This window comes from Pistacia vera, unplaced genomic scaffold (assembly GCF_008641045.1).
Source record: "Pistacia vera cultivar Batoury unplaced genomic scaffold, PisVer_v2 Contig350, whole genome shotgun sequence".
NCBI classification, from domain to species: domain Eukaryota; kingdom Viridiplantae; phylum Streptophyta; class Magnoliopsida; order Sapindales; family Anacardiaceae; genus Pistacia; species Pistacia vera.
In genome coordinates, this window is record NW_022196169.1 from 313,773 (window position 1) to 335,344 (window position 21,572).

A 21,572-nucleotide genomic window follows, 5' to 3' on the forward strand; every position below is an offset into this window, starting at 1 on the left:
GCTTTTGAAGTTGCCAAATTGAAACAAACTGAACCTAACACGAAATTGCAGTAAATGATAAAAAGACTGAAGAAGGCTAGAAATGATAATAGAGACTGCAAACATAAAATATTGTGATATATAAGTACAATTAAAACACAGAACGTTATATATATTCTATACAATACATTTTCAAGATGTTCTATTTATTCCAAGATCTATTACAGCATCAATAAGATGATACCAAGAGATTGTTGTACATTGACATGGTTCTGGTGTAATCCTTTGATACATATGAATATGGGGAGCTTCCGCCTGCAAAGAATCAAGGAAGCTTTAAGAATCTTCCAAAGAATATAATATTTAAAATTTAGCAATTATGGTTTGGCAAGTAGACACCAAAATTTTTAATTGTAGTATAAACTTAATGGAGCAGTGAATGCAGGAATCTTAATATCCTGAATCTTAATATCCTCTAATTCCACTATGTAATGATAGACTACTCTATCAAACCAATGCCCCCAACTCCACGAAATAATTCTCATTGCCTAAATTAGAACCTTATTTTCTTTACCTTTGATCAAGATACTGTTTGTATATGAAAATATTGCCTTCCAGCATGTAGCAACTTTCATGTTTTGATCTCCAAAAGGGCCCCCACTGAACATGCCTAAATTTTAGGTGTGCGTGTGATTGTTTAGTAAGAAGTACCCGAAGTCATGTTGATTCCAGAACAAGGGTCCCTATTTCACATATGATAATGCTTGAAAATCTTATTCCAAAACCCTCTAGCTATCTATTGTTTCAGCATAAAAGTTTGATTCAAAAAGAGACAAAAAAAAAAAAAAAAAAAAAAAAAAAAAAAAAAAGGCAAGCTCTCGACCAATCTCTTTGAAGTTTTATGAACATTTTATACATAGAAATTACACATATACGTCATATTTCCATCACCACTGCTAATTTCAGGAAAATGCCATCAGAAGTCTGCATGATACCACTATAGCATGGTAAGAGAAGTAGTAGGCAATGATGAAGTTCAGATATTGAAACATTTTTCATTTCTCAGCAAAATCAAGTTAAAGCCCTGTGTCCATTCCAGGGACTGTGGGAGGTCATTCACCCAACCTGAAACTGCCTCTATGCCCACTGAGATGTGAGAAAAAGTACCTCTAACTATGGCCCCAAGAACTAAACTGCAAGCAGGATTGAGCCTGTAAGGATTGAGAAAGAGACAATTTTGGAGGACTGCAGATTCTGAAGTGCCTAGAAATCAGGTATGAATTAATGAATGTGTATACCAATGTCTAAGTGGAAGCCTTTATGAACAAATGGAACCACCACCCAAAACCTTCACTTGTGCTGCCACTTTCAACAGAGTAAGGAATTAACAGCATTGGAAAGAATTATCAAAAGTTTCATTCATGGTCCCAATTTCATCAGAATAAGGAATTAAGGAGCACCAGCTTCCAATACAATAATCCTGGAAATTCAGCATGGACTAGCACCTAATGCAGGATGGTTCAGTTAATAAGGCGTAAAAGCCTCACAATGTCCTCTGTTCATATTTTGTACCAGAAAAATGTAAACCTATCCAAAGAAATAAAAACTGCTTTGTCTCCGAAGCATATGCTATGTCTTTGCTAATGCGATTTTTGCTTGAAGCGTGCTAACGAATATTTGTTCTAATTCTCTATGACCTGTAAAGACAGTCAACTTCCATAAGGTGATTCAATAACAGCCAACTTTGTGATTGTTAAAACAACGAGTTGGCTTAAAAACTGAACCAACTAATATTTCACAATGAATATTATAATGCTCCATTCCCGGCCCATGTTTGAGCCTCAAGGTTCCCCAAATTCTCATTTTTTCTTTATACTATTGGACGTTAAGGATGCTTGAAACAAATGGAAATGAATGTCCAATTGGACTAATTCCCTTGATCAATACACCGTGGAGAGTACAACACTTGTTTATGATATCCTCCCATTTCTTACTCCCCAAATCATACACACGCTACAAGAAATCTTTTGACCCTTCAATCGTAAGTTTAATGATCCTAACAAATTACAAGGATTCAAACACTATTGATTAACATGTGAATCATATAAGGACTCAAATCCACTCTACATTCCTGGTTAATGAATACAAAACTTGATACAATTCATGATCTTTCTTGACAATCATCACACTGCACATTCTATTCCCACAAACCAAAATCACTAAATTCACAAACAACACAAAACCAAATTTACCCCTCATCCCACAATTCTGAAGCACCAGATGACCAATTTTCCCAGAAAAGAAACTCATAAATAAAACCTCAAACAAAAGAAAAAATAAAAAATACAAGGACATCAAAATTAGCCAAAGAACTAATAGAAACAAAAAACAAAAACAAAAACAAAAACTTAAACTTTACCTCAAATGGAAGCTAAATTAGTCCTTAAAGAACAAGCCTTGCTCTTACAAACAGGAATATCTTGAAACTGCTGAGAAGGCAAGTCCTCAGACAAAGCACCAACATAGAATCTCACCATATCAGACCCTTTAACCTTCTCCATCCCAGTGACCGGAAGCCAAAGGAACAATTTTTTAGCTTGAATCCCGGACACTTCACTCACAGCGCCATAACTCAACTTCCCTTTGATTTTCTTGTCGTAGTACACAAGCTGATCGAACTGCACGTAGCACGTGCTCGTTAGCTCGACGGAGAAGGCGCCTGTGTCGTTGGCAAGCGTGAAGGACTTGACGTTGCCTGGAAGAATGCCCTTTGGAAGACCGTACAAAGGGAGGAGATCATGGACGTCTGTGATTGAGTTGAGAGGCAGAGATGGACGGTGGAGATTGGTGAGGGAGAGAGTGAAGTGGGGTTTTGATAGGAAGATGAGAAAGAGGAGGGAGAGGGAGATTGAGAGGAGAGAAGTGGAAGCCATTGATGATGGAGACGAAGGAGAGAAGAGAAAGGTAATTAAGAGAGGTGGGGAACGGTAGAATGGGAAGATAATTTTGTTTTGATGAGTTTCAGGAGAAGTTGGGAGTTGACTGGGGTCGTTGAGTTGTTGAGTTGGTGTTCTTGTTCAATTGTTAGTTGGGTTTGCGTTGGTAAAGTTGCTTGAGAAGTTGGATAAGGTAATTTTGAGGGACAAAGAAGGGTAATATGGTAATAAACTTTATATTTACAATCGGTTAGTGTTATTTCGTGTTTCCATTGTAAAAAGATAAGAAAAATCTGAACCTTATGTTTTCTGGTTTTATAAACAGTATGTGATATGCTTTCAAGTTTTCAAATATGTACTGTGTTTATGTTTTTCATGACGAAACTAAGGGAATGTTTTTTAGTCAAGTGTATTTAGAAAATAGGTTTTTATAGGTTTTCACCTGGTACATCTAGATCGCTCGAGTTTCATGGGAGTGTCTAAATTCTACAAGATAAAGAGGGTCAAAACAGATCATATCAACTTAATATCAGAATTATAAAATATCATATTATTATGTGTAATATTTAATGTTCTATAAGATATATAACATATAATCTTCTATATAAGGTTAATCATCGAATTTATCAACACTCGTTTCATAATGTTAACAAACCAATCATAATTTGTCACGTCAATACCCGTGGTTTTTATAACAATTGTAAGAGTATTAGATTATGTCATGCAAAGCTTAGCTAGATGATACAATTCCAATCAAAATTAGGGTTGAATTTACAAATGAATAAACTTTAGGGGTGATTAACTTTTCGTAATTTATTGTCACTGATTCCGATAAAATTAGGGTTTAAATCGAAAGAATTTAAAACTATGTCCAAGTAAAAACCTAGCGTGGATGTTCGGTCGGTTGCTTTTCATTAGGGCGACTGAGACGTCGTATATAAAGGCGCCACTTCGGTAGTATCCCATTCGTAACAGAGCCATGGCTGACAAAAAGAAGGTTTCAAAAGGCGTTGCCGCCATTGAAGAGGCAGAGTTTAACGGGTATTTTAACACCAAGAAGGAGATGATTTACAAAAATATCATATGGGATTTATTGAACAAGTCTCATAATGAGAAAAACAAGGCTCAAAAACAAGAAAAGATGAAGAAAGATGATAAAAGGAAGAGGCATGCTTCAAGAACTAATCATGAAGAAGATGATAATCAGAGAAAGAAGAAGAGGCGCCTGAGTTCAAAAGTGAACTATGATGTCCTGGAAAAACTAATGAACGATGACGCGACGACGCCGGAGCCTGTAAAGACTGAGAGAGAATGCAAGGAGGAGAAGACTGTTGAAAGAGAAAGCTGTGGAGAAGGTGATGAAGTTGAGAATGGGAATGAGAATGAGGAGGATGAAGATGTCGATTATGGGAATATTTATTATGGTGATGAAGATGAAGAGGAATACAACAACTATGAGGAAGATTACGAAGATTACTGATGAAAGAGTTGATTTTTTTTACAATTTTGTATTGGATGTAAATTCTGGTTCAAGAAATCAAGATGATGATGTTCTTGTACTCAAAATATANTTGTAAGAGTATTAGATTATGTCATACAAAGCTTAGCTAGATGATACAATTCCAATCAAAGTTAGGGTTGAATTTACAAATGAATAAACTTTAGGGGTGATTAACTTTTCGTAATTTATTGTCACTGATTCCGATCAAAATTAGGGTTTAAATCGAAAGAATTTTAAACTATGTCCAAGTCAAAAGCTAGCGTGGATGTTAAGTCGGTTGCTTTTCTTTAGGGCGACTGAGACGTCGTATATAAAGGCGCCACTTCGGTAATACCCCATTCGTAACAGAGCCATGGCTGACAAAAAGAAGGTTTCAAAAGGCGTTGCCGCCATTGAAGAGGCAGAGTTTAATGGGTATTTCAACACCAAGAAGGAGATGATTTACAAAAATATTATATGGGATTTATTGAACAAGTCTCATAATGAGAAAAACAAGGCTCAAAAACAAGAAAAGATGAAGAAAGATGATAAAAGGAAGAGGCATGCTTCAAGAACTAATCATGAAGAAGATGATAATCAGAGAAAGAAGAAGAGGCGCCTGAGTTCAAAAGTGAACTATGATGTCCTGGAAAAACTAATGAACGATGACGCGACGACGCCGGAGCCTGTAAAGACTGAGAGAGAATGCAAGGAGGAGAAGACTGTTGAAAGAGAAAGCTGTGGAGAAGGTGATGAAGTTGAGAATGGGAATGAGAATAAGGAGGATGAAGATGTCGATTATGGGAATATTTATTATGGTGATGAAGATGAAGAGGAATACAACAACTATGAGGAAGATTACGAAGATTACTGATGAAAGAGTTGATTTTTTTTACAATTTTGTATTGGATGTAAATTCTGGTTCAAGAAATCAAGATGATGATGTTCTTGTACTCAAAATATAGAGTGGTTTTTGTAAGTCTTTCAGATAGATCTTAAACCTGTCTTCTGATCCGAGTTTTTGTGGATATTTCTCAGTCTTTCTGATCTAATTGATTTACGCACTTTCTGCTTCTGGTAGAGTTTTGATTGGGCACGATGACACTTCGTGTGAATGTTTAAGATACATTTTAAAAAGAATTTGTCAAATTATGAATTTTATATAAATGGGATGTTAGTTTCAGGCAAATTTCCATGTTTTTCACTCTTAGAAAACTAGTTTTCTGTGGTGAAGGAGCTTCCATAATTAAGAGAAAACCAGAGAGAACTGACACAGTTTAATTGCAAATCAACAATGACACTTAACCCAGGTTTGAGATCAATAACAGTAAGCAACAGAAATCTTCTGGCTCGTACCAAAATAGCAAATTGAGGCTTAATTTTGGGAGAAATTTCAGGGCGACGTGTCCATTGCAACAAGAGAGCCATTATTTTACAATACTATGTGCTCCGGATCTTTCATTCAACTTCACAATCCAAATCCAACCTCAAGAACATCAGAAAGAGTAGGCACAAGTTCCATCCATTGTTCTTCAGGTCTAATATTTCATTACACAAGTCTCAAACACAAGAGTACATAGTGGTACATTGAAGACTAAAGCAGAAATATATTGTCTCGTATATACATGATAAGAGTATACAACTTGCTTTTGAAAAGACTATCAGACTCCTGATTTTTGGGTCTGAAAGCAACTAACTCTAAATCGTGAACCATTAACAACCATTTTACGACTCTAGATATAGTAGTAGAAGAAAGCACTCGATAACATCTACTCTGTAATTAGCATCTGGACTTCATCAGCGATGGGAGTTGGCAGCTGCAAATAAAAAAACTCAAGAAGTTCAGACATAGAGACAAGATCTTAGTAAACTACTGAATATACCATACACTGCAACCAACTTCAGACAGGAAAGAAACGACGAGTGTAAAGAAGAGAATTATGCTAGTTGAAAAGTATCAGCCTATTTCTCAAAAGTAGAAGATGAAGCAGGAGCATACCAGAATATTTATATATTTATGATAAAAAAGTGCACAAGTTGCAGTGCCTTCTTTCCTTAGTCTTTAATAGCCGAAAATCAACATAAAGATACTAGTTAAAGGCTGAGCACAAACAGCTTAATCCTATACATTCAAATGGCATCACAACTGAATGCGTATTAAGACTCTTGGGTGAGGTGGAAGAAGAAGAGAAGAGGTGGGGGGAGGAAAAAATCCTTAGAAACAGAAACCATACACAAAAAAACAAACATCCTACAGCGAAAATATAGTTAAGGCTTAAAAGAAGTCAATGATGACAATATCTATCCCAATATCTCAAAAGTCCTGTCTAGTTAAAAGAAAAAATAGTGAATAAAATACTTCATGTATTACTAACACCAGAACAGTTTCTCCATTGATCCAACTGTGACAACCATCTTCAATCTTCGGTTCAATAGTTCAATTAGTGTTGTGAAAGGGAGGCAGTCAATCGGTGTTCATACAACATGGGGAAATGGAAAGTGCCATAGAGACTCTCAAGGTGAGGTGAGTCCCATGATTTTTGTTTTCATCATAAACATAAAAATGCTTGATCCGTTTCACTTGTAACTTCCCCACAAGAATTAAAACTTCAATAACTCACACTAATCGACACCATATGCAAACAATCAACCAATCCAACAAAGCTACACATCCCAAAAAGTATCCTAAATTTTCAGTGCGAACAGATACGTCATCCTAAGCGATATTATAACATCATCAACCACATTAACTCATCGTTCACTCCAAAAGTGTAAAAATATTCTTCTATAAAAGAAATGCATGATTCATATTTCTCAATACCACAGACACAAGTCAAGAATTTAGGAAAGATAATCACAGAACCTTCTCAAACAACACATACCCAATTACCCACAACAAAGAACTCAATGAACACATATCATAAAAACACATTAAAACCTAATCAAGCCACAAATTTTCAATTTTCAAATCCTAAATCTCAAAAACCCCACATCAAAACAATCAACAAATCCCTAAAATTCAATACAAAACCCGAATGACAGCTTGACAACCCGAACCCGACCCGGAAACTAATATTAAAACCTAGCGAAATCACAAAGTTTTCATTCCCAGATCAAGAATCTCAAAACCCCACATCAAAACAATCCACAAAACACTCGAATTCAATTCAAAAACCCGAAAAATACCTTCAGAGCCCGAGACCACGACCCGCAACCAGACCCGGAATATCCCAACTTATCATCACGGCAAGAATGGACAGTTTTGAACTGGCCCACGTCGAGCTTCTTATTGATCAACCCAACCTGGAAGTAAATCGAATCAGACGGCGGCAAATCGACCTTGATCTCATCAACATCGAACCAGAACAGAAAGCGCTGAACTTGAATACCCTTGAGGTGGGTGATAGCGCCGTAGCTGAGCTTTCCGGTGATGGTATTGTCGTAATAGACCAAGTAGTCGAACTGGATGTAGCAGGTGGAGGGAAGCTCAACGACAAATGAGCCGTCGTCGTTGAGGGTGTAGCTGGAGACGGTGGCCGGCAAGAGGCCCTGAGGGAGGCCGTACTTGGGCAGGAGCTCGTAGACGGTGGGCGGATTAGAGGATTGAGATAGAGAAGGTTTGAGGAGGGAGAAGAGGAGGAAGAGAGAGAGAAGAGAGAGATTTTGAGCCATGGTTTTGATCAGAAACGAAACGACGGATTGAGAGTTTGAGCTGGGAGTTACGGGAGGTTTTATATAGAGAAATGAAATGGGATTTTTTTTTTTTTTATTTTAAATAAGAAAAAAGGGCATGAATTTAATAATCATTATTATTGGAAAATGAAAATTAATTTATGTAGCTTTTTTATTATATAAGTTTTACCTATTTTATACATAAAATTTAAAAGGAAAGAAAGAAAGGTAGATGTTGTTATAATATGGAAGGCCATGTTAGTACCCATTTCATTTGTGAGAATCCTTAAAATCATAATCTAAAGAGAAGGGGTATTTTTAATTATGTAATTTATTTAATAGGTTTATGGAATTTAGAGGTATTTTAGTTATTTTAGTTTTAATTAATGGTTTTGACTAATATTCGTTAAAAACGTGTAAGAGTTTCCTAATATTTGTAACGATAAGATGAAGAATATGATAGATTGAAACTATAAAGCTGATTAAGTATTATTCCTCTCTCAAAATTAAAGAGAAAATAGATCTCTTTGCTTTAAGAAGGATAGAGTTAATCATAATTGTGATATGAGAGTTTTGTTACACGTCTTATCCTTGCATTTTAAGTGATATTGATTTAAAAATCATAATCCACATCCACATCGTAATCACGAATTGAGTATCAATTTTTTTTTTTTTTTTAATGACAAGAGATATCTGGGTTAGTTTACGGATATTTCAACTAAAATCTTAAGACCTTATAATTATTGGTTGGATGCGAGTTTCAGTGATCACCTCTATCAACAACTGTGTGGACTCGAATTTAAGAGATCATGTTAAATCTACTTCTTGCGCTTTTACCCTCAATGAGGCTCGAATTTGGAAGACCATGTTTGATTTTCCTCTTGCTCTTTAATTTTCAACTTCAAGGGAACTCGAACTTGAGAGACCATGTTAGATCTTGTTTTGCTCTTTTACTATTAAGTCATCCAGTGGTGGTTGAATATCATTTTTTAATATGGGTTAAGTTTTTTTTTGTTTTTCTCTATTCTTATAAAGGGTTAATCACAATCTTTTAGTTTTTGATGAAGTAAAAATTAAATCAAAAGAGATGGTATTATTAATAGTATTGAAGGTAAATTATTTGTCTCATATTTTCAATTACAAATCTACATTCAATTTCACAAACTTACAAATCTATATTCAATATTATTTGTTATTATTATTCTAGTATTCAACGTTAATACAAATCTATGTTAAAAACTTGTTACATATTTAACATTCAATTTGGGTGCGTTTGGATTGAGGGCATATAAAATAACGGGGGTAATCTTCGTTTATTTTGGAAGAATCCAGTGTTTGGTTTGTAAATAATAAAATATTATTGAAATCTTTTATTGTAAATAATGTTTACTATTGGTATTGTGGGGGTAATCTGATACCCTCCCCTACCCTTGGGATTAAAACATTATCAGGGTAATTTGATTTTTATACTCATTTTATCCTTAATTAAAAATCATTTCAGACACAATTGCTCTCAAATGTCTATAAAATAACAATTACTCATCTCTCCTACATTTGAGAAGTTAGCTAAAATATCTCAACCACAAAAAAATTTAAAAGTTAAAAAATACCCCCACCACTCAAGACCACCGTCGGCCGCCGGTGTTAGTTGTCGTAATGGTGCACAACCAGCGAGATCTGGCAGGTCGTGCGCCGGTAAGGTCTTTTCCAATCATGGATCACATATCTATGGCAAATAACGACCAAATCTAGCCATTTCTATGGCGTTTCACGGCCACGTCTTTGGCCGTGAAATGGCCAAAGATATGGTCATGACCGGAAATGGCTTTGTCGACGCACGATCGGCCATATATGGCTAGTCGTGCACCATTCCGTCGACTGCCAGTGGCGGTCGATAGTGGTGGCTGGCTATCGACAATGGCTTAGGGTGGGTGAGGTGATTTTGTTACAAATTAAAGTTTTATACGGCTGTGGTGTTTTAGCAAAATTTTAAATGTAAAAAGTTAAAAGAAATGATTCAAAAAATAATATTATATTAATATTTAAAAAGGATGACAATTTAGTAATCTATATAATATACCCACCCATTTATCCTCTCAACCAAACATATTATTCACCAATTTATTTGAACCAACTAAACACATTTTTTAAACATTCACAATAATCTTCAAGCTGATCTATTTTTCCGTTAATATAACTTTTCTTATAATAAAACATTATATAATCCAAACGCCCCCTTTGTGGCAAATTTCATGCTTTCTCTTAACTTAAATTAATTAGAATCTCTATCAATGTTTAAAATTAAGTAATAAAGAATGATATCCTAAAATATAATATGTCAGTTTAAACAAGATATTCGGAAGTTTAAAGTTTTATATTCACTACAATAATAAAATCAATATCCATATTTTAATATGTCAGTTTAAACANTTTTCAATTACAAATCTACATTCAATTTCACAAACTTACAAATCTATATTCAATATTATTTGTTATTATTATTCTAGTATTCAACGTTAATACAAATCTATGTTAAATGCTTGTTACATATGTAACATTCAATTTGGATGCGTTTGGATCGAGGGTATATAAGATAACGGGGGTAATCTTCGTTTATTTTGCAAGATTCTGGTGTTTGGTTTGCAAATAATAAAATATTACAGAAATTTTTTATTGCAAATAGTGTTTACTATTGGTACTGTGGAGGATAATCTGATACCTTTCCCTACCCTTGGGATTAAACATTACCAGGGTAATTTGATTTTTATATTCATTTTACCCTTAATTAAAAACTATTTCAGACACAATTGCTCTCAAATGTCTACAAAATAACAATTTCGCAGCCCTCCTACATTTGAAAAATTAGCTAAAATACCCCAACCACAAAAATTTTTTAAAGTTAACAAAATACCCCCAACCACTCAAGACCACCGCCGGCAGCGTGGTGTTAGTCATCGTAATGGTGCATAACCAGCAAGATCTGGTCGATTGTGCGCGGGTAAGGCCTTTTCCAACAATGGATCACATATCCATAGCAAAAAAAGACCAGATCTAACCGTTTCTATGGCGTTTCACGGCCATATCTTTGGTCGTGACTGGAAATGGCTTTGTCGACGCACGATCGGCCATATATGGCCAGTCGTACACCATTGCGTCGACTACCGGTGGCGGTCGATGGTGGTGGCTGGCTGCCGGTAATGGCTTGGGGTGGGTGAGGTGATTTTGCTGCAAATTAAAGTTTTATATGGTAATGGCGTTTTAGCAAAATTTCAAATGTAAAGGGTTAAAAAAAATGATTCAAAAAATAATATTATATTAATATTTAAAAAGGAGGGCAATTTAGTAATCTATATAACATACTCACCCATTTATCATCTCAACCAAACATATTATTCACCAATTTATTTGAACCAACCAAACACATTTTTTAAACATTTCCAATAATCTTCAAGGTGATTTATCTTTCCGTTAATATAACATCCCCTTGTAATAAAATATTATATGATTCAAACGTCCTCTTTGTGGCAAATTTCATGCTTTCTCTTAGCTTAAATTAATTAAAATCTCTATCAATGTTTAAAATTAAGTAATAAAGAATGATAGCCTAAAATATAAATATCTCGGTTTAAACAAGATATTCCGAAGTTTAAAGTTTTATATTCACTACAGTGATAAAATCAATATCCATATTTGTTGGATGATTAGATTTATGGTTTATTCTCGTTGTATTTAGATACGAGTCCCTTACAGATATCTACATTATTACAAACAATAATTTCTGCTATTAAAAAAATGATAGTTTCAAACTCGGGATGTTACTATGGATTTATGGATTATTAAAAAACGTAGCAATGAAATAATTTGTCTTGTGTTTTATCTTGGAGTGGGTGAGGCATGGTGTAAGGTTGATATGGTGGGAGGTGGGGTTGGAGAAACATGATCCGTTGGATTGAGTGAAAATCTTTTGGGCCATGTGATGTGATAGGATCTTGTCTCTTTGTGCAATAATTTTACATTATCCTTAAAAGAGGGTTTTTGGATTGATGAAGAGTGTTGATTATGGGACTCCTCAATTCTTGAGAATGCAACATTTGTTTTATTGTTCATTAAGATGATTTGTTTTTTAAGGATTTTAAATATTAAAAATATATGTAGAGTTTTAATTTAAAAACATATTTTGATATATGGTCAAAAAGTTATTGCCGTCCATATGGATAAGTGAAGATAGATATATATAATTATGTATACACTCACTTTAATTCAATGGTTTAGTCAAAATTTTAACAGTACCACATGGGTTAGTTTTTATTGTTATGCTTAAAGAGTGGTAGATTTTTTTTTATTTTTTTTTTTTGATACGATGTCTGAACCAGTTTGTGTATACCTCAATTAATTGTTCAAGATCTTGAAGTTAACAATCGGACAAATCCTCTAATGATCACTCCTATTAGCAATCGAGAGAAATCGAACTTAAGACCTCTTGAGTAATACACCCAAGATTCTCTATTATCCCATCTGACCACCTACTGATTAGGACTTAGGAGTTGTAAATTTATTGTCAAGTATATTTTATATTTTACTATAGAAAATATTATTAGGATGACACAATGTTTGATTGGTAAATCATGGGGTAAGAATCAAATAAATTTCTATTTAATGCGAAAAATAACTATCCCAACAGTATAACAATATCTACAAGAGAATTAGCATATTATTATATTGTAGATAATGTAACTCACACAGTTGTAATAAAACCTATCCATGGATTTATAAATAGTATAAGGAACAAATATATAATGGTTCTATTGTGCCAAAAATACACACTAATGTCAGCATCTTCAATCAGAGTTCAATAAACACTTAAAGATTAAGGTGATATTAGTTGTCATAAACCAAAACCGCTTCAAAGAGATATTTTATATCAATCCTATCTCATTTTAAAATAAAGATTAAGAAGTGGTCCTCACGTGTCAAGGCAACTTGCAAAAATACACATTACATTGACTTTAAAGATATAAATGGACACCTCTTTTTGTCAAAAAGAGGTTGGTTGGGCATATGAGAGCTAGACAAACATTTGAGCTTTATTATTTTTTCTCTGTAAATAAAATATTTTTCCATTTTTGTACGCTTTACAAGTAATATCAGAAAAATAGTCAGAAAATAATAAAGAAACAATGGACCTAGGATTCGTTTTAAGTATCCGAACCACTTTAAAAATCATCTCTCATTTATTATTTAGTCTTTGCATTCGATTATCCCAATCATTCACGTATCAACAAATTCATAGTTAAAAATAGTATAAGGAAAAAACATAATGGTTCATATATAATAAACTAGATCATCTGAAGTCACAATAATTCTTACTTAGAATGTAATTCGAACTTAACATTTTTTTCATATTTTGAGAAGAGTTGTTATTTAGAGTGCATAGTACTTTGAAAGTTGTAAATATCTACCGAATAATTTATAACATCGAATTTATTACGTTTTAGGATAATTGTACTGTAAAACTATAGTAGAAGTGTAGAGCCCTATACATGAACATACAAAAATGAAGGGAAGTGAATTTTAGCCCAACCTAGTTGATTTTCACACCCACTTTTAAATTTTTCTTTTTGTTTTGACAAATATAACCTTAATTTAAATTACTAGAAATAACCATATAATTTCTAAATACACTCATGTTCTATTTTAATTTTTAATATTTAATCTTACATAAACCTTAACTCTAATTAAATTTTCATGATCATGAAAACATTTTGTTTTATTTTTTTATTTTTTTTGATGAAAATATAATACTAAAACTATGAAAAACATAACAGGATGAATTTGAATATGAAAAAGAAAAAATAAGTTGAAATTAAGAAGTTAGGAGGAAAAAGACGTAAAGAAAAACCATAATTAAGTTTGAAATTAAGGAAAATAGACCTAATTAAGCTTAAAAGGTTATTTTGGGTATTAAATGTGGTTTAAAGAATTTAAAAAAAATAAATAAATAAAGAAAATGTGTACTTAGTCTTGAAGCCTGGAGGATGAAGATCAATTAGATGTGTGACTAAAATTCACTTCCCAAAATTAATGACCCTTTCAATGCCACAATTGGTGTCCTATTTGATATATCAAATTAGAAATCCAAGGCCCAACAGTAAGCCTAATTGGGTGGAAAGCCTANTTTTTTTTTTCCTTTTTGTGATATGATATCTGGACCAGTTTGTGCATACCTCAACTAATTGTCTAGGGTCCTGAAGTTAACAACTGGGTAAATCCTCTAGTGATCACTCTTATTAGTAATCGAGAAGAATCGAACTTAAGACCTCTTGAGTAATACACTCAAGAGTTTCTATTGTCCCATCTGACCACCCACAGGTGGATAGGACTTAGGAGTTGTAAATTTATTGTCAAGTATATTTTATATTTTACTATAGAAAATATTATTAGGATGACACTATGTTTGATTGGTAAATCATGGGGTAAGAATCATATAAATTTCTATTTAATGCAAAAAATAACTATCCCAACAATATAACAATATCTACAAGAGAATTAGCATATTATTATATTGTAGATAATGTAACTCACACAGTTGTTATAAAACCTATCCATGGATTTATAAATAGCATAACGAACAAATATATAATGGTTATGTTGTGCCAAAAACACACACTAATATCAGCACCATTAATCAGAGTTCAACAAGCACTTAAAGATGAAGAATTTATCTGAATCCTATCCCATTTTAAAATAAGGAATTTACAGGTATTTTTGTTATTTTAGTTTTAATCAACAGTTTTGACTAATATTCGTTAAAAACGTATAAGAGTTTCCTAATATTTGCAACGATAAGATGAAGACTGTGATAGATTGGAACAATAAAGCTGATTAAGTACTATTTCTCTCTCAAAATTAAAGAGAAAATAGATCTCTTTGTTTTAAGAAGGATAGAGTAAATCATAATTGTGATATGAGAGTTTTGTTACACCTCTTATCCTTGCATTTTAAGTGATATGACATTGATTTAAAAATCATAACCCACATCCACATGGTAATCACGAATTAAGTATCATTTTTTTTTTTTTTTTTTTATGATAGGAGATGTCCAGGTTAGTTTACGCATACCTCAACTAACCTCTCAAGACCCTAAAATTATTGGCCGGATACAAGTTCTAGTGGCCACCCCTATTAACAACCATAGGGACTCGAACTTGGGAGACCATGTTAAATCCATTTCTTGCGCTTTTACCCTCAATGAGACTCGAATTTGGAAAATCATGTTTGATTCCCCTCTTGCTCTTTTACCCTCAAGGGGACTCAAACTTGAGAGACCATATTAGATCATGTTTTACTGTTTTACCATTAGGTCATCCAGTAGTGGTTGAATATCATTTTTTAATATGGGTTAAGTTTTTTTTTTTTCTCTATTCTTATAAAGGGTTGATCACAATCTTTTAGGCTCCGTTTGTTTTAATATTCTTATCCTATCTTATTCCACTATCTTATCCTAAAAAATAAAAAATGTGTTTGTTTTAATATTGTTTAAAACCTAATTATATCCTATCCAACTCAAAATATTTAACAATTACCTTTCTTAACAAAAATTTTAAAATTAACAAAAACACCCCCACCCACCCAACTTTTTGCCGACAATCGGCCACCACCGTTGGACGGTGGCCAAAAGTCATCGGAATGTCGCACGACCGGCTGGATTTGGTCGATTGTGCGCCAATCTGTCCGTTTTCAGCCAGATCTACAACCAAACGATACGACGACCAAGATATGGCCGTCATCAACGACCAAATCTTTGGCCAAAAAAGGCCAGATCGATGCATGACTGGCCAGATCCAACTGGTCGTGCATCATTCCGGTGACTTCTGACCACCATTCGATGGTGGTGGTTGACTACCTGACAAGTATTAGGTGGGTGGGGGTGTTTTTATTAATTTATAAACTTTTATTGTAGTGGGGTGTTTAGCTAAATTAACAAATGTGTGGGGTTAAAAAGTAATCTAAATATTTTCAGAAAAAGTTTTCAAAAAATGTACCAAACACATTTTGATAATCATATCCTATTTGATTAAATCTTATTCATTGTAGAATATTATTCTTATTCATTGTAGAATATTATTCTAAACGAAGCCTTATTTTTTAAACCTGAGTTTGAAACTAGATCTCTAATCGAATCCTATCATTTTTTTTAATAGCAGAAATTATTGTTTGTAATAATGTAGATATTTGTAAGGAACTCAAATCTAAATACAACCAGAATAAACCATAAATCTAATCATCCAACAAATACGGATATTGATTTTATTGTTGTAGTGAATATAAAACTTTAAACTTCGGAATATCTTGTTTAAACCGAGATATTATATTTCTAATATTTGTAAAATATAATTTAGGATATCATTCTTTATTACTTAATTTTAAAATTAATTTAAGCTAAGAGAAAGCATGAAATTTGCCACAAAGGGGGCGTTTGGATCATATAATGTTTTATTATAGGGGGATATTATATTAACAGAAAGATAACTCATCTTAAGGGCCCGTTTAGATCGGGTTAAAATTTTTTAACAAGGGTAATATTTGTTTAATTGAGCAGATTACCATGTTTGGCACTTTTGTACAAAAATATTACTGGAAAATAAGATGACAAACAGTGCTCAAAAGGGGGTAAATTGCCGAGAATAATATTACCTAATGGGGGGCTGGTATTAAAACATTACCCAGGTAATCATAATTTCTGTCCAATCTTGCCCCTAAACAGTATATTATGCAGTAATAATTACAAAATAGCAAATTTGCACAAACAGACATATTTGTCGTCAGTTTTTTTTATTTCCAGACGAAACTGCCCAGATTTTTATCATTTATTTCAGAAATGCCACGATGATTTGTGTACCCATATTATCCTCAGATTTTTGCATATTGTGACCAATATGCCCTTTAACTTCAATAAAACTACAGGATAAAATAAATTTTTTTTCCCTAAATCGCACAACAGGCACGATTTCGTTCTCAGATCTCTGCACTAAACTCGTTCGCCGCCGATGGAGAAAAATATCTCGACGATCTCGTTCGTCAGTCCGATCGCTATTTCCGGTATGTGGTTGTCCTCTTTTCTTTGAATGTATCATTATTTGTTTCGATTGCAGCCGTAAACCCTAACTTTGAAATTTTCCATCTGTCGTTTGTCCACTATCTCCGCCATTTGCTTCTTTGCTTTGGCACCGTCTACTAATAGGAACCCATTGGAATTGATCAGTTGTTTTATAGAATTAATCGGCTAATATGTACATGGTGAGGCAGAGTTCAGTATGACTTACTCATTTGCTGAGGTCCTTATTGTCTTATCATCAGTTGTTTGATTTATTGTTTTCTTGAATCTATACTTGGTTCGATAACATAAGTGCCTTGCTACCTTGCTGATTTTGTTTTGAATTTTTTAACAACAAGTTCGCTGCTGTCTGCCTATTCTGTTGTTGAGTTTTTAAGGATGTTTTTGCTGTTTTGTTGCTAAGATTTTAAGGCATTTTTTGTTGTTCTTTTGCTAAGATTTTAAGGCTGTTTTTTGCTGAGGTTCTAAGTTGCTGTCTTTTATGTTCTGTTGCTGCTCGTTGTTGAGATTCTAAGTTGTTGCTTTTGCTATTATGCTGTTGAGACTCTAAGTGGCTATCCTTTGCTGTTGTGGTATTTAGATTGAAATGACAAAGTACAAATAATGAAGATAATATGCTGCTGTTTTGAATTTTATAAATGTAGTATATAGTTTAGTTTACAGGAGCATATTAGTATAAGTCTACTGATATGCTTCAGTATTGTCTAGTTTAAGGGAGCATATTAGTATACTATACTGATCTAGTTAGTGTAGTCTAGTTTAAGGGAGCTTATTAATATAGTGGGGTGTGTTTTGCAATTCTTTAGAGTTTATATGTTTGGTACAGGATGTCTTTTGTAAAGTCTAAAAACTTAGAGATTAAATTGTGCGTTTCAGTCTAACGACTCTATATAAATTAGCCGCCTCTTGTAACCAATTCAGTTAATAAAATTTTCTAGAAAGTTTCAGCTTGAATCTGTTTCTTCCTCTCTTGCTCTTAAAGTCATTCAATTGGACATGATTGAGGAATTTAGTCTTGTAACTCCTAGAGCAAATCATCTTTATCGCCTTCACAAATATTGACATGGCCTATGTAATTTCTGAAATAGTCTTCAATCATGCACATAAGAACTTGCATTCTATTGAATCTATACTTGGTTCGATTTTATTCTCCAACTACGTATTGATTTATGCAGTTGCACATTAACATTTATTCTCCAAGTTCAAATATTTTAACAACAAGTTGGTTGCTGTCTGCTTGTTATGTAGGTGTGAAAATGCTCAACGTTCATACAGTCAAGGAAATTTAGAGTAAAAGCAGAAAAATTGATGATGAAAAGTATAGTGCTGCTTTGTTGTTGTTGTCTTATGAAAACAGATGGGAATGTTGTGTCACTTTTTGTTTTACATTTTGAGGGAATCTGAGTATATGGCAATTTGTACAGATTATTCCTTTATCAAGAAAAATTATGAATTAAGCTCCTCTACCTTTTTGGTATAGCATTACTTGCTCATTTTGGCATATGACTCCAAATATGTTTTTATTTAGGAAGGCACATAATTACCTATATTTCTGGTAAAGATTCTTGGCGGGGGCAGTTTTGAAAAGATAGCTAAGATTATACTTGTAATTGGTTTAGGCAGTCAGGTGAATATAAAATTGATCTTGGTCTTCTTTTTATTTGATAGGTCTATAAATGTCATTTAGTTATAATCCTCTGATATCATAATGACAAGTAATACACAAACTGTAGATTTGCTTAAGAATATTAAAACTGCAATTGCTAAAATCGAGCAAAGCGGTAACAAATTTAGGATTTTTTAATGTCGAATTATAAGTCAATTAAATTAAATATGTACAGTTAAAATTAACCCTACAGATTATGTTACCAATTGAATTGCTAAAGAATACAGTTTTCAGGGATTGATATGAAATTTTTGTGATGTTTATGTTGGCTTGTGTGATGGATGAGAAATTTTGACGTGTGGGACGTTGAGAATTGTATGAGTGTTTGAGGTGAATTTTGTTTCATTGGTGATATTATAAAATTCTGGTGTTTATGTTGTTTACGGTTTCATATTTAGTTTGATTTCTTCCATATACACTTGCCTGTGTTGGGTTTAAGGACTTGTACATGCTTGATTGACTTCATTATGCTTTGACCCATGAATTATGTGAAATAGCTATGGCCCGTTTAACAGTCAGGCAGAAGATGCACTTGGTTGCCATTCTAGTCTTTCATTTGGACATGTTGGAAACCATGTACACCATGCTCGTCCTTCTTGGGTTGGCTAATGCACTTAATATACGGGGTAGACGTAGGGCTGCTATATCATATGCCAGTGAGTCTACATCTAGGTTTAAGGTTAGGTCGATCAATTTACACACCATGATTTTCCAAAGTGATGAGTTATGTTTTGAGAGCTGTAGGATGAATAGGGCTGTATTTCACAAATTATGTAATTTACTTACTATACATGACAACTTAAAATCAACTCGTCATTCATCCATAGAAGAATTAGTTGGGACCTTTCTTCACATCCTTGCCCATAACCAAAAGACCAGAGTAATGAAACGTCAAATGCGTAATCCACTAAGACGGTAAGCTGCAATTTTCACTTAGTCCTGAATGCCGTGTTAAGGTTGCATACCCTACTGTTTAAAAAACCAGAGGCCATTCCCGAGAACTCAACCGATGAGCAGTGGAAATGATTCAAGGTATAGTCTAATCACTAGCTTTACGATGCACATGTAGTTCAGTACCTTATTAAAATCAGAGTCAGTGTTTTCTCTAAAATATTTTTGTTATTGTTCTGTGTTAGAACTGTTTGGGAGCCTTAGATGGAACATACATAAAGGTTCACGTGCCGGCTGATGATATACCTAGGTATCGGTCAAGGAAAAGTGAAATCACAACTAATGTCCTTGGTGTTTGCACACCTGACATGTAGTTTATATATGTCCTCGCTGAGTGGGAAAGTTCCGCTGCAGATGGTAGAGTTCTTAGGGATGCCATTACTGAGAGAAATGGATTAAAGGTCCCCCAAGGTAATATAACAAAAAAATTGTATTTTTAATGTTAGGGTCTGCCATAATAGTGCACTTAGTAATTGTTATTGACTTGAAATTGTTTATTTTAGGGCATTACTATTTGTGCGATGCTGGACACACTAACGGGGAAGGGTTTTTGGCCCATTATCGAGGACAACGATATCATTTGAGTGAATAGCGACAAGGTCACCAACCGGCATCACCACAAGAATTTTTCAATATAAAACACTCTAAAGCAAGAAATTGTATTGAGCAATGTTTTGGCATCCTGAAAGCTCGATGGGGAATATTGAAAGACACATCTTACAACCCCGTCAAAACTCAATGTAGAATCATTACTGCATGTTGTCTTTTGCACAATTTCATAAGGTCTGAGTTGCCCATTGACCCGGTTGAAGCGGAGCTTCGAGAAGAGGTGAACGAGGAAGGGCAAGAGGATGACGAAGGGGAATTGATCAGACACGTTGAGCCTAGTGCCGCGTGGACTGCATCTAGAGACAATTTGGTGGCTGAAATGTTCAATACTTAGATGGCTGCGCGGAATGAATGATTGTGCTTTTGTTTAGTTTATGTGTACTGTTGTGACTTTTTAAATTTTTGTCTTTTTTTATTTGCCATGTATGAATGAACCCAAACACTAATCTACCTTTGTTAGTGGACTTGTACATTGACTTACATTTGTCGTAATGTGGATGGTTGAATGTTAACTGATCCTGTTCATGTATTATTCTTCCTCATTGACTTAAAATTATTCAACTCGCGCATATTAGTAGGTCAGACACTGTGTATAAACGAAGTTGTAACCTAATTTTTTTGTACAATATCACTAATCTGCCTGTTTTTTGTTTTGTTTCAGCAATATGGATAGGTTAGCACCGCGGTCCCATGAGTCCGACAGGAGCATTAGCATGCGTGACAACCTTGTGCCTATGAAAAAGGGCAGAAAGGGCAAGATAAAGGCTAAGGGAAGTAAGTGGCAGTGGAAAAAAAGGAGGACACTGTGTTGGTGGAGTGTTTGCTGGAGCTAAAAGAGCAGCCACTTTGGAGAACTGAGCAGGGGTTCAAGTGCGGTTACCTAGCCAATGTCGAAAAGATGATGTGGGAAAAGCTTCCTCATTGCGGTCTGAAAGCACAACCACATATCGACTCGAGGGTGAAGATGCTGAGGAGGCAATATAATGCAATCAACAAGATGCTTGAGAAAGGTAGCAGCTTCGGGTGGAATGATGAGGAGAAATGCATTACGTGTACCAAGGATGTCTTTGATGACTGGGTTCGGGTAAGTATGCTTCTGTTGGTTTATTTGTGTAAATTTTAAATTCTAAATTGCACGTTTATATGTACTCATACAGATGCCAC

At 34.1% G+C, this 21,572-nt stretch overlaps 3 protein-coding genes across 3 annotated transcripts; 1 reads left to right on the forward strand and 2 right to left on the reverse strand.

Annotated features, from left to right (window-relative positions):
* Positions 1–86: 86 nt before the first annotated feature.
* Positions 87–3,082, reverse strand: LOC116139375. The gene is made up of 2 exons (XM_031425054.1): positions 2,399–3,082; positions 87–294 (listed from the first exon to the last, which is right to left on the reverse strand). Exon 1 carries the CDS (start codon positions 2,910–2,912, stop codon positions 2,400–2,402), a length of 513 nt encoding a protein of 170 aa, XP_031280914.1. The 5' UTR covers positions 2,913–3,082; the 3' UTR covers positions 87–294; position 2,399.
* An 812-nt stretch (positions 3,083–3,894) lies between these two features.
* LOC116139396 (myb-like protein X) lies at positions 3,895–4,395 on the forward strand. The gene has a single exon (XM_031425076.1). It carries the CDS (start codon positions 3,895–3,897, stop codon positions 4,393–4,395), a length of 501 nt encoding a protein of 166 aa, XP_031280936.1.
* Positions 4,396–5,904: 1,509 nt separating this feature from the next.
* LOC116139423 lies at positions 5,905–8,137 on the reverse strand. The gene is made up of 2 exons (XM_031425098.1): positions 7,582–8,137; positions 5,905–6,212 (listed from the first exon to the last, which is right to left on the reverse strand). Exons 1-2 carry the CDS (start codon positions 8,065–8,067, stop codon positions 6,165–6,167), a joined length of 534 nt encoding a protein of 177 aa, XP_031280958.1. The 5' UTR covers positions 8,068–8,137; the 3' UTR covers positions 5,905–6,164.
* Between the last annotated feature and the right edge of the window lie 13,435 nt (positions 8,138–21,572).

Excerpts from the sequence above, each read along its gene's own strand:
- LOC116139375 (XM_031425054.1), bottom strand. The coding sequence starts at position 2,912 with ATGGCTTCCACTTCTCTCCTCTCAATCTCCCTCTCCCTCCTCTTTCTC.
- LOC116139423 (XM_031425098.1), bottom strand. The coding sequence starts at position 8,067 with ATGGCTCAAAATCTCTCTCTTCTCTCTCTCTTCCTCCTCTTCTCCCTC. Across the intron at positions 6,213-7,581 it reads CGTGGTCTCGGGCTCTGAAG|CTGCCAACTCCCATCGCTGA; the intron begins GTATTTTTCGGG and ends TTTTATTTGCAG.
- LOC116139396 (XM_031425076.1), top strand. The coding sequence starts at position 3,895 with ATGGCTGACAAAAAGAAGGTTTCAAAAGGCGTTGCCGCCATTGAAGAG.